Source organism: Mustelus asterias, chromosome 17 (assembly GCF_964213995.1).
Source record: "Mustelus asterias chromosome 17, sMusAst1.hap1.1, whole genome shotgun sequence".
Classification (NCBI taxonomy): domain Eukaryota; kingdom Metazoa; phylum Chordata; class Chondrichthyes; order Carcharhiniformes; family Triakidae; genus Mustelus; species Mustelus asterias.
In genome coordinates this window covers 84,321,367-84,333,781 of record NC_135817.1, presented here as the reverse complement: position 1 = coordinate 84,333,781, position 12,415 = coordinate 84,321,367, and the positions used below count along the sequence as shown (strand labels likewise).

Sequence of the window (12,415 nt, the reverse complement as noted above, 5' to 3'; positions counted from 1 at the left end):
GGCAACGCTGGTCTGATAAACCAAGTTAAGGTCAAAGGCCTGGGATGAAGATTAATACTTTCCTGGCATCGATATCTTTGTTCCACATGCTAAGGAGTTCACGTCCACGTTAATAAAACACACAATATCCTGGTCTTTACTGATGGGGCATCGTGTACATGAGTCAGGAGGTTAATCTTGTATAAGTCACTCACCTCAGCTAGAGTATTTTGCCCAATTCTGGGCACCGCACTATAGGAAGAATATGAAGGCATTGGAGAGAGTTCAGAAAAGATTCTCAAGAATGGTTCCAAGAGTGAGGAACTACAGTTATGAAGATAAATGACAGAAGTTGGGACTGTTTTCCTCAGAGAGAAGACGGCTGAGAGGAGCTTTGACAGGGATGCTCAAATCATGAGAGGTCTGGACAGAGCAGAGAGGGAAAAAACTGTTCCCATTCATGAAAGGTTTGAGAATGAGACAGTTCAGATTTAAAGTAAAAAGCAAAAGAAGCATGAGGAGAACGTTTTTACACAGCAACTGGTTGGTGTCTGGAATGCACTGCCTGAGCGTGTAATGGAGGCAGGCTCGGTCCAAGGGAATTGGACTGTTATCTGAAAGGGAAGAATGTGCAGAGTTGTGGAGAGAAGGCAGGAGAATGGAGCTAGGTGAGTTGCTCATTCGGAGAGCCGGTGCAAACTCAATGGGCTGAATGGCCTCCTTCAGTGTTATAACAATTCTGTGATTCTGAGGGCGGGTTTTGAGGGATAGTAAGAAAAATAAATTTGATGTTGCTTTCCTGCAATGAATAAATGCTCTGGTTAGACCTCATGGGGAGGAAATGCTTTTAGTTATGTGTACTGAACCCCCGTGAAAAATACCTTGGCATAAAGAGAGTGTCACATAGAGTCAACAAATGATACCGGGGCCAAAAGGGTTAAATTATAAAGGACAGGTGAAATAGGTTAGGTTTTATTCTGTCAATATAGATTGAGGGGTGAATTAATTGATGTGTTTAAGGTGATTAAAGGATTCAACAGGGTAGCTGGAGAGGCACCACTTCTTCCTGTGGGCAGCGATCCGAACAAAGGGATATCATCCTAACATTCGAGCCAGACTATTCATGGAGATCATAGAATCGTACAGTGCAGACGAGGCCCTTTGGCCCACCAAGTCTGCATCGACACACGAGAAACACCTGACACCTCGCCTAATCCCATCTGTCAGCACTTGGCCCACAGCCCTGAATGTTATGATGTGTCAAGTACTCATCCAGGTACTTTTTAAAGGACGTGAGGCATCCCGCCTCCACCCCTCTCCCAGGCAGCGCATTCCAGACCCTCACCACCCTCTAGGTAAAAATGTTTTTCCTCATATCCCCCTAAACTATGAATGGTTTGTTTCGTCTGTAGCATGAAAGAAACAATACTTTTCACTGTACCACGATACATGTGACAATAATAAATCAAATCAAATCAAAATAACCTCCTGTCCCTCACCTTGAACTGTGTCCCTTCATGACTGACCCTTCAACTAAGGGGAATAGTTGCTCCTTATCCACTCTGTCCATGTCTCTCATAATCTTGAACACCTCGATCAGGTCACCCCTCAGTCTTCTCTGCTCCAACGGAAACAACCCAAGCTTACCCAATCCCTCTTTATAACTTAAATGTTCCATCCCAGGCAGCATCCTGGTGAATCAGGAAGTAGGTGTACACACAAAGGGGAGTGAAAATCGGGAATTGTCTCCCTCGCAAAGCCGGCAAGGCTGAGGATGAATCGAACATTGCAAAATGGAAACTGCTACGTTTTTGTAGGGTGAGGGGATGAAGGTTTATAGGATGAGGGAATTAGGGTTTATAGGGTGAGGGGATGAGGGTTAAGGAACCAAGGCGGGTAGATTGCGTTAAGATACAATTCAGTCAGAATTTAGTTGGACATTGGGCTGACCTGAGGGGCTGAATGGCCTCTTCCTGTCCCCATGTCCGTGATACTGTGGACTCTACAAACAAACCCTGTGCAAGGCCAGCTGACATGGGTAAACAGTGAAATGACATTTAACTGCAAATGAAAGGCGATGGGGTTCCGCACTAAAAATATCAAAAATGGTGTTAAAGGGGTTTTGATGTGGTCATTTTTTTTGTAAATGTTGCCACCTTTTGGGGTTTTGTTAGCTGATAGAGAGAAACTACACCAGCATGCAGCAGAGGCAATGAGGAGAGAGCACCGATTTCAGATCATCCACGCAAGAGTCAGAGGGGAGTAGCTGAGAATTGTACTTACCCAGAAATTGTTTGAATCGGGAATATGCTGCCTGAGAGGGTGAGGGCAGCAAAGTGGAGAAGTAATCAAGAAAGGGGGGAAAGAAAACTCGCATAGCAATGGGAAAGGAGCAGAGGAATAGAGCAAATTTGATGCCTCTTTCAAAGCACAAGGAGCTGAACTGTCTCCCTCCGTTCTGCTTCTCATGTCCAATTCCTTTTTGAAATTTGCTGTTGAATCTGCATCCACCACACTTTGATGCAGAACGTTCCAGATCGCAACAATTAAACATTTCACTCCATTTCTCCTTGGTTCAGTTGCTCTTTACCTAAAATGCATGTCCTCCAATCACCCACTGACTTGATACTGCAAACAGTTTCTCCTTATTTACTCTGAACGCCTCTATTAAACCTCCCCGCAATCTTCTCCGTTCTAAGAACAGAGAAGTCCCTCAAGCCTGGAACCATTCTAATGAACCCCGTATCTATAATAAGAGTAGTTATTCTTCGTTGGAAGGGAAGTGTCTCTGATTACTTGCTGCACTTCTCAACTTCAGAACGTCAATGTGTTCGTAGGAAAAATGACCAACTTCAAAACAGTTCCAGGAATTGTGGGCTGGATTTAATAGCGGTGATGGTGGGGGGACTGGGTTCCCTCAACCTCCACCAACCCCCCAACCTCCCTCCCCCCCCTCCCCCCCCCCACCCCGCCGATCCCCCATCCCCCACCTTCTCCCAGCTGGGAAAGGCAGCAGGAACCTGGCATTGCCTTATTTGGGGATGGCCACCCAGACACTTAACTGGACAAGCAGTGGGCCTTCCACAAGATCAACCAGCCTGAGGGATGGAGGTTCGCAGCCCCCCCCCCCCCCCCCCCGCCCCCCCCCACCCCCCTTCTCCCCCTGGGAGCTGCTGTAGACATTCAGGGAGGCAGTGGCGCCAGTGTGACACCTACCCTAGGCCGAGAATTGTCACTGGATCCCAGGCTGTAGATGAGTGATGGCGGTGGGGTGTGGACGGGGGAAGAGAGGAGAGGGGGTGGTGAGGGTGGGGTCTTTGTGGGATGGGGGGCTTGTGGGGAGTGGTGGTTATCATCTAGGACAGGGGAGTGGTTTTGAGCGGATCTTCCTGATGTCAGGTCCCTCAATCAGATACTGAGTGCTTTTGAATGAGGGAACCCCTCTGGGATCTCATGAGCAATCCTGCGTGGGTTTACGTGTCCTGCTCACTGCACTGTGAGCGTCCACCCGCCCCAGGCCCACCGCTGTGTTGACAACAGCAGTTACCCTCTGGTTCACTGTGAGGAGACAGTGGCGCAGTGGTATATTCACCGGGCTAGTAATCCAGAGATCTAGGGTAATGCTCTGGGGAGCTGGGTTCGAATCCCACCATAGCAAATGGTGCAATCTGATTCAATAAAAAGCAGGAATGTAAAGTCTAGTGATGCCCATGAAACCATTGGCAATTGTTATAATTGACCCAGGTGGGACCCAGGTTTGATTCTCGACTTGGGTCACTGTCTGTGCGGAGTCTGCACGTTCTCCCCGTGTCTGCATGGATTTCCTCCGGGTGCTCTGGTTTCCTCCCACACTCCAAAGACATGCAGGTTAGGGTGCATTGGCCGTGCTAAATTCTCCCTCAGTGTACCCGAACAGGCACCAGAGTGTGGCAACTAGGGGATTTTCACAGTAACTTCATTGCAGTGTTAATGTAAGCCTACTTGTGACCCTAATAAATAAATAAAAACCCATCCGGTTCACTAATGTCCTTCAAGGAAGAAAATCTACTGTCCTTACCTGGCCTGCCCTACATGTGACTCCAGAGCCACAGCAATGTGATTGACTCTCAACTGCCCTTAGTTCAAGGGCAATTAGGGGTAAGCATTAAATATTGGCCCAGCCAGTGATGCCCACATCGCATGAAAGAATAAAAAGGCCTCAATTGGCAGCGGGTGGGATGGTTGTCCATGGGCCTTCCTGCCACGGACTTGGCCAGAGGAGAGGCTGGAAGGTGGCAGGGTTCCCATGGCAGGAATCGTACCCACCACCGTCCGGCCTGATTAAATGTGCCCTCCCCACCTCCAAACTCACCACAGGGAGTGAATTAAATTGTGCGCAGCAAGAGCGAATGGTCCTGTCTGCCACCTGCTGCCTAAAATCATCTGTAAAATTTGGTTGTTCAAACCCCTTTGCTCTAGTGCCTCTGCACAGAAGCACAAAACAATCGCGAATGACCAAGCACTGTGGTATGAAGCAGGAAGGTGGATTCATTTTTCTAACTAGGGCTAGAGTTCAGTTGGTTCAGTTGTTGAGCCGCTAAATCCAAAGGTCGCACGCTCAATTCCCACTACAAAGACCTGAACACAAAGTCCAGGCTGACTCATAAAGTGCAGTACTGGGGAAGTGCTGCACTGTCAGAGGTGCCGCCCTTCAGATAAGGTGTTAAACCAAGGCCTTGTTTGGCCTCTCAAGTGGATGTAAAGTATTATACTTGGAAGAGAACAGAGCAGTTCTCTCTGGTGTCCTGGGCCAATATTTGTCCTTGAAGCAACCTCACTATCTAATCATCATGGTATTGCTGTTTGTGAGATCTTGCCATGCACCTAAATATGATGCTCTGTCAGAGAGTTGCTGCAGACCTGATGGGCTGAATGTCCTCCTCCTGCATTGAAGGAACTCTATGAATTTCAAACTGATTCAAAGTGACCCGACACAGCATTTACAATTGTACATGCACGCGTGTGCTCAAACACATGCACACATACATACACATGCACACGCACACATGCAAACACATACACACACACATAAATACACGCACGCACAAACATACTCAATATAATCCATACAGACACAAGGATGTCTGCTGAAATCTTGTTGCCATTCACACTAGTGGGAAATTACAGTCCTGCCGATGCTACATCCCTGCCCCAGGTTTCCCAATGGTGAAGGATGCGTTCATTGACAATGGTGGGAACAACAGATCCTGCTGGTACGAACAGCGTGCCACCACCCACTGCCGTGAATTATGGCGCAGAGAGGGAGGAAAATCACAGCCGTACACACACAAATATAGCACATATATCCCCTCATACACAAAGAGGTACACATATTTTTGAAGACATGCATACATTACGCGCACAGCTACATACACACTCACACACACACACAGACACACATGTCCACATTCAACAAATGGAAATGCAGCATATGCAAACACATTTATTGAATACCACATACACATGGAGACATTCACAGACATGTAAACACAGCCAGGTATACAAACGTACACTTCAAAAACCCTCACAGAACGCAGCACTGAATTGTCCCATTTTAACAAATCATTCCTTTTCCTGCAATTCCAGTTATTTCCTCTCATGCACTTTTTGCCTTGCAACCCCACAAGATAAGATATAGGGGGAGAATTTTATTTTATTTTTATTTTGTTTTTATTTTATTTCCTGCCTTCTCCCCATAACCCTTCAACCCATTACCAATTAAAAATCTGTCTATCTCCTCCTTAAATGTACTCACTGTCCCAGCATCCACCGCACTTTGGGGGAGCGAATTCCACAGATTCACAACCCTTTGGGAGAAGTAGTTTCTCCTCCAACTCTGTTTTAAATTTGCTCCCCCTTATCCTAAGACTATGACCCAATGCAGCCTATATTCCCAAACCCAATGTATATAGCACAGGCACCATGCACAGGGGGGGAAGCATGGACATAAAGAGACAGATTAGAAACCTTGCTTTAATGCCTTGAATGGTTGACAGCTATTAAAAAAATTGAGTTCGTTGCTTCATCAAAACCTTTTGAGTCAAGGAAAGGAAATTTCGCAAGGAAGCTTTGTGTGGAGTTTATTATTCGATGGGTACTGGGAGTTACTATCAGTGATCGTTCATCCAGGTAGCTTCCCAAATCCCCTGGACAAGACTTGTAGAATTAGACAGTTATAATTTTTAGAAGCTGCAATCAATTTCAGAAAAAGTACATGCCAGTCAGGGGCAATTATGGTGACACAGTGGTTAGCACTGCTGCCTCACAGCTCCAGGGACCCGGGTTCGATTCCCAACTTGGGTCACTGTCTGTGTGGAGTTTGCACATTCTCCCCGTGTCTGCGTGGGTTTGTTCCGGGTGCTCCGGTTTCCTCCCACAGTCCAAAGATGTGCAGGTTAGGTGGACTCGCTATGCTAAATTGTCTCTTAGTATCAGGGGGACTAGCTAGGGTAAATGCAGAGGGTTATGGGGATAGGACCTGGGTAGGATTGTAGTCGGTGCAGACTCGATGGGCTGAATGGCCTCCTTCCACACTGCAGGATGCTATGATTCTATGATTACATATTCATTCCCTCCCTCAAGCCCCTATCCCACTTTCGAACTGCATCACCTCTCTCCCAGACCGAGGACTTTCAGTCACACTGAATTGGGGCTTGACAGGTGATCGCCACCCTGCAGTTCCTCAGACAAGTGCTCACTCCTGAAGTCTGAGTCCGGACAGCAACAACTTGCACAAGGATAGATCTTTAATGTAGTAACAGTCTCCAACATCGGAACACAAGAAACAATATTTCATAAGGACATGAAGACAGGTAACCAAGGTGAAAAAGGTATAAGGAAAATCTTTTTTAAAAAACCCAGTCCAATGCCAGCATCTCCACATCTTAAAAAAAAGAGACAGGTCGAAAGGCAAAGAGATCTACGGAAGGCGCCTCAGAGCCCAAGACCTCGGAAAGCTATTTGACTTTGAGAGCCTTCACAGCCAAACCAGGTGCGACGTTCACCTGTATCCAGGTTTGGGCACCTTCTACACAGGGGTCAGCGAAGTCTGACCACCAGCGAGAATTTTGCTGCGTTTATCCCGATCTCGCTCTTATGCCCTGGACACCAAGGGATAGAGCATGACTGACATGTCTAATCTCTCTGCCTCAGATCCATTTGGCATGAGTTCATCCACAGGTATAGTTCCAAATGAAAACCTTACATTTTTTATCACACTATACAAAATCCCAGGGACCAGTTATCTGGATATTCATTGCCATCATGCAGAATCGCAATGGAAGAAAACCACCTCCCACTCAACAGTACGAATGGATTAAATCCCTACTCACTGAGTCCACTGGACCTCTCCAGTCAGATCTATTTATACAGAGTGCCAAACAACCAAACCCTTTCTTAGGCACTGCCTTTCTACAGAATCCAAACATGCCAACAAAGGGCGGCACGGTGGCACAGTGGTGAGCACTGCTGCCTCACAGCGCCAGGGACCCGGGTTTGATTCCCGGCTCGGGTGACTGGCTGTGTGGAGTTTGCATGTTCTCCCCGTGTCGGCGTGGGTTTCCTCCGGGTGCTCCGGTTTCTTTCCATAGTCCAAAAGACGTGCTGGTTAGGTGCATTGGCCATGCTAAATTCTCCCTCAGTGTACCCGAACAGGCGCCAGAGTGTGGCAACGAGGGGATTTTCACAGTAACTTCATTGCAGTGTTAATGTAAGTCTACTTGTGACACTAATAAATAAACTTGAAACAAAGTAATTCCTGCGGCTGTCCAACTTTCGGTGTTTGTTACCATCTTGTTATGTTCAAGATAGAGTCAAAAGCTCAGCGAGCATTTCAGACTGTTTTGCTGGAGTGGCTTCAATGCTCAAAGCCCTGGACAGTAACCTCTTGCTGCCAAATCCCACATACTCAGATAAGATGTTTCCCCTTTCTACAGAGCAAGGACATGTCACAATCCCTCGATGCCAAACTTACCTTCGGCTTTAAGCATTTCTCTTTATCCGAAGCATTTGAGGGCTTTCGGCGTATCATTTTTCCAAGCTCTGATTAAACCCGCACGACGTGAGGGAAATAGAAACACAGCCACAGCTAAACAAGAGCTGAAGAAGCAACTGTCACGAAACCACAAGTGTGTCAGATCAGAACACTTAAAATTTGACTTCCTCAGAGAAGCCGGAAGCTTTATCTGCAGCGATGAGATAGAGGAACATCACTGAAAGCTTCCGAACCAGAGCAAGAGCAGCAAGTGACCCAGTAACAGCAAATTAGAAACTTTGGCAATTTTCACAAATGTATCACCAAAAAAAGTAACAGCAATTTCCCCACAGCAAATCACAAATCCACTCCCTCCACTTGCTTTCTGATTACTCTATATTACTGAGTTCATTGCCATTTATTATTTTTTGCAGGATATTCGATACCAACTGACAAAGAAATCTCCTGAACACATTGTGGCATTTAGGTTTCAGCTACATTCCCAGACAGGATACAAAAAATCATGACAGATCTGGTACTCGATCCCTCTCAACACCAGCCTCCATCATCTTTTCAAACATCGCAAACTCTCTGCCTCACCTGACACGACCACAAGGACAGAGTAAAGGAATCGATGCTCGACCTGCCTTGGGAGTGTTTGATGGGGACAGTGTCGAGGGAGCTTTACTCTGTATCTAACCCCGTGCTGTACCTGTCCTGGGAGTGTTTGATGGGGACAGTGTAGAGGGAGCTTTACTCTGTATCTAACCCCGTGCTATACCTGTCCTGGGAGTGTTTGATGGGGACAGTGTAGAGGGAGCTTTACTCTGTATTTCACGCCATGTTGTACCTGTCCTGGGAGTGTTTGATGGGGACAGTGTAGAGGGAGCTTTACTCTGTATCTAACCCCGTGCTGTACCTGTCCTGGGAGTGTTTGATGGGGACAGTGTAGAGGGAGCTTTACTCTGTATTTCACGCCATGTTGTACCTGTCCTGGGAGTGTTTGATGGGGACAGTGTAGAGGGAGCTTTACTCTGTATCTAACCCCGTGCTGTCCCTGTCCTGGGAGTGTTTGATGGGGACAGTGTAGAGGGAGCTTTACTCTGTATCTAACCCCGTGCTGTACCTGTCCTGGGAGTGTTTGATGGGGACAGTGTAGAAGGAGCTTTACTCTGTATCTAACCCCGTGCTGTACCTGTCCTGGGAGTGCTTGATGGGGACAGTGTAGAGGGAGTTTTACTCTATATCTAACCCTGTGCTGTACCTGTCCTGGGAGTGTAAATGTCAATGTATGAGGCCTTCCATGTTCTTGAGGAGGTGGGCAGGAGTAGAAGTCAGGCCCCGGAATAAGTGCAGAGGCAGTTGGGTGGGGAGGCAGGCTGAGCAGAAGCCTTGTCTCCATGCTCTGGCACTTTGCTTAAATTAGATTTTTTAAAAACAGCCCTTACAGCTCACCCACACCACACAAGTCCAATTCCCCATCCATGCCAACCTATGACATCTCATGCCTGCCACAATGCATTGCCCCTCATAGCCCCATGCCAACACATGCCCCTCTATCCACCCCCATGCCCTCCATACTGCCTATGCTTCCCCACATCCAAAAGACCCTTTATAGCCCATATGTCCACTTCTGCCCATTCATGGCAACCAATGCCCCTTACCCACTACCCATTGCCCTTACCTACTCCATGCCAACTCAACTCGTATCCTTTGGCAGTTCCTTGACAGCTTTGACATTTCCAATGCATTGTTGCAATTTTACAGACAATCACATTGACTTTTAACAATCCAAAAGGGTACAATTCCTCTTCCAAAGGGAACCTTACCTGGATCAAAGGTGTCCCAGGCCCTATCCAAAGTGTTGCATCTCCAAAGCGTGCCCTGACTATCCAAACAAATCTACCAAGTTCAGACCTCCTTTTACCTGGTCTAATCTGCACACTCCAGGTTGCAAACTCCTGTCCTACGACAGTGTCATTTCAGTGGAGGCAGCTGATAATTTAAATGGCCAGCTGCTTCCTTTACCACACTCATATTGATGCCAACCTGGCTCCAGTCTTGCTCTGGTGACAATGAGGAGTGCTATGTTCAGGGGTAGGACATGGAATTCCAGACTCATCTGCCATTTTTGCCACAACAGACAAGATCCGCAGTGTGGCAAAATCTGGACCTTATTGTCAGCTTCCTTATTAAAATGAACAAGTTGGCTAGACACAGACTAACAATAAAGTTTAAGTTACCTATTTTTTGTTCTGTGCTGTCTTAACTAATTGTAAGTTCTTACACCCAATTTATCAATCATTTATCAACTGTTTTCTCTGTAAAATCTGCTTGTGACAAAAATGAAGATTTGTTGAGAAATTTCAGTAAATGAGATTAAAGTTTATTTTTTAGTCACAAGTAAGGCTTACATTAACACTGCAGTGAAGTTACTGTGAAATTCCCTTGGTCGCCACAGTCTGGCATCTGTTCGGGTCACTGCACCTAACCAGCACGTCTTTCAGAACGTGGGTGGAAACCGGGGCACCCGAGAAAACCCACGCAGACATGAGGAGAATGTGCAAACTCCACACAGATGGTGACCTGAGCCAGGAATTGAACCCAGGTCCCTGGCGCTGTGAAGCAGCAGTACTAAACACTGTGCTATCATGGCACCCCATTCCCAACTGCCAAAGATTTCCAATTTCCAAAGAACTTGGAGAATGTGGAGAATTGATTGTAATATTTCTTGGTAAAAGACAATTAAAAAATAATAAAATACTTCAGGAAATTTATTATCCCACGTCGGATTTGAAACAATGCCCCTGGAATTAAGAGTCCAGTTATCATCCAACGGAACTACCCTGCACAAAGCCATTGACATGCAGAGGGAAAATAGCATTTCAATTAGTTCATTTTTTATATATCCGTTCATGGGATGTGGCTGTTGCTGGCTTGGCCAGCATTTACTGCCCATCGCTAATTGACCTTGAAAAAGAGGTGGTGAGACATCTTATTAAACTTCTGCACTCCCTGTGGTGTAGGTACACCCACAGTGATGTTAGGAAGGAAGGTCCAGGATCTGGGCCCAATGACAGTGAAGGAATGGCAGTGTATGACTGAGTCAGGATAGTGTGTGGCTTGAAGTTGAACCTACAGAAGGTGGTGTTCCCATACAGCTGCTGTTTTTGTCCTTCCATGTGGTAGATATTGCAGGATTCAAAAGTACTGTCAAAGAAATCCTGGTGAGTTGCTGCAGTAAATGTTGTCGATGGAACACATGTTTGCCACTGTGGTGGAGGGATTGAATGTTTAAGGTGATAGATGGGGTGTTAATCAAGTGAGCTGCTTTGTCCTGGATGGTGTCAAGCTCCTTGATTTGGGGAATTAATCAAATTGGCTGAAGACTCACGTTTGTGATCATGAGGATGAGGATCATGGGTGGCACGGTGGCACAGTGGCTAACACTGCTGCTTCACAGCGCCAGGGACCCAGGTTCAATTCCCAGCTTGGGCCACCATCTGTGTGGAGTCTGCACGTTCTCTCCGTGTCTGCGTGGGTTTCCTCCGGGTGCTCCAGTTTCCTCCCACAGTCCAAAGATGCACAGGTTATGTTGATTGGCCATGCTAAATTGCTCCATCGTGTCGAGGGAATAGCTAGGGTAAATACGTGGGATTACAGGGATAGGGGCTGGGTGGGATTGTGGTTGGTGCAGACTTGATGGGCCGAATGACCTCCTTCTGCACTGTAGGGATTCTATGGCTCTATGAATTAAACTTCCACCATCTGCTGCGGTGGGATTTGAACCCAGATCCCCAGAGAATTCCCCTGGGTCTCTGGATTACTATACTATTGCCCCCCGCTGTGTGGGGAGGATGTGGAGTTGGGATATGTGTGTGTAGCAGGAAGTGGTGAAAATGAGTGTTTGAGGGATAAACATGGGTGAGTGAGGTAGCGGATGAGCAGTTGGGAGATACCTCTGTGTGGAAGAAGGTGGGAGAGCATGATGGTATCTGTAAGGAGCATGCAGAGGGAAAGAGGTGCGTGCATATGCAGAAAGGAAGACAGCATGAGATGGAGATAAATGTGCTTTGGGGTAAGGCAAGAGAAGGTAGATGTGCGCGTGTGTGCGTGCATGTGCGTGCTTGCGTGTGTTTTTTATTCATTCATGGGATGTAGGCATTGCTGGCAAGACTAACATTCTCATTTCTTAACTCCCCTTGAGAAGGTAGTGGTGGGCTGCCTCCTTGAAGCTTTGCAGTCCATGTGGTGTAGGTACACCCAAGGTGCTGTTAGGTAGGGAGTTCCAGGATTTTGACCCAGTGACAGTGAAGGAACGGCGATATATTCCCAAGTCAGGATGGTGAGTGGCTTGGAGGGGAATTTGCAAGTGGTGGTGGTCCCATGTGTCTGCTTTCCTTGTCCTTCTAGTTGACAAAAGCT

At 46.9% G+C, this 12,415-nt stretch overlaps 1 protein-coding gene across 3 annotated transcripts in view; it reads right to left on the bottom strand.

The window, feature by feature from the left end:
* LOC144506652 (SAM domain-containing protein SAMSN-1-like) overlaps positions 1–12,415 on the bottom strand; it is a 79,177-nt gene that overhangs the window by 53,654 nt on the left and 13,108 nt on the right. The window contains exon 1 of one of the 3 annotated variants that reach the window (XM_078233051.1): positions 7,991–8,151. The exons of 1 other annotated variant lie outside the window; for it this stretch is intronic. In XM_078233051.1, coding sequence (XP_078089177.1) covers positions 7,991–8,047 — 57 coding nt within the window. In that variant the 5' untranslated portion in view covers positions 8,048–8,151. Of the gene's footprint in view, positions 1–7,990; positions 8,152–12,415 lie in introns of those variants that run through there. One more of the 3 variants, XM_078233052.1, reaches the window with a different exon arrangement.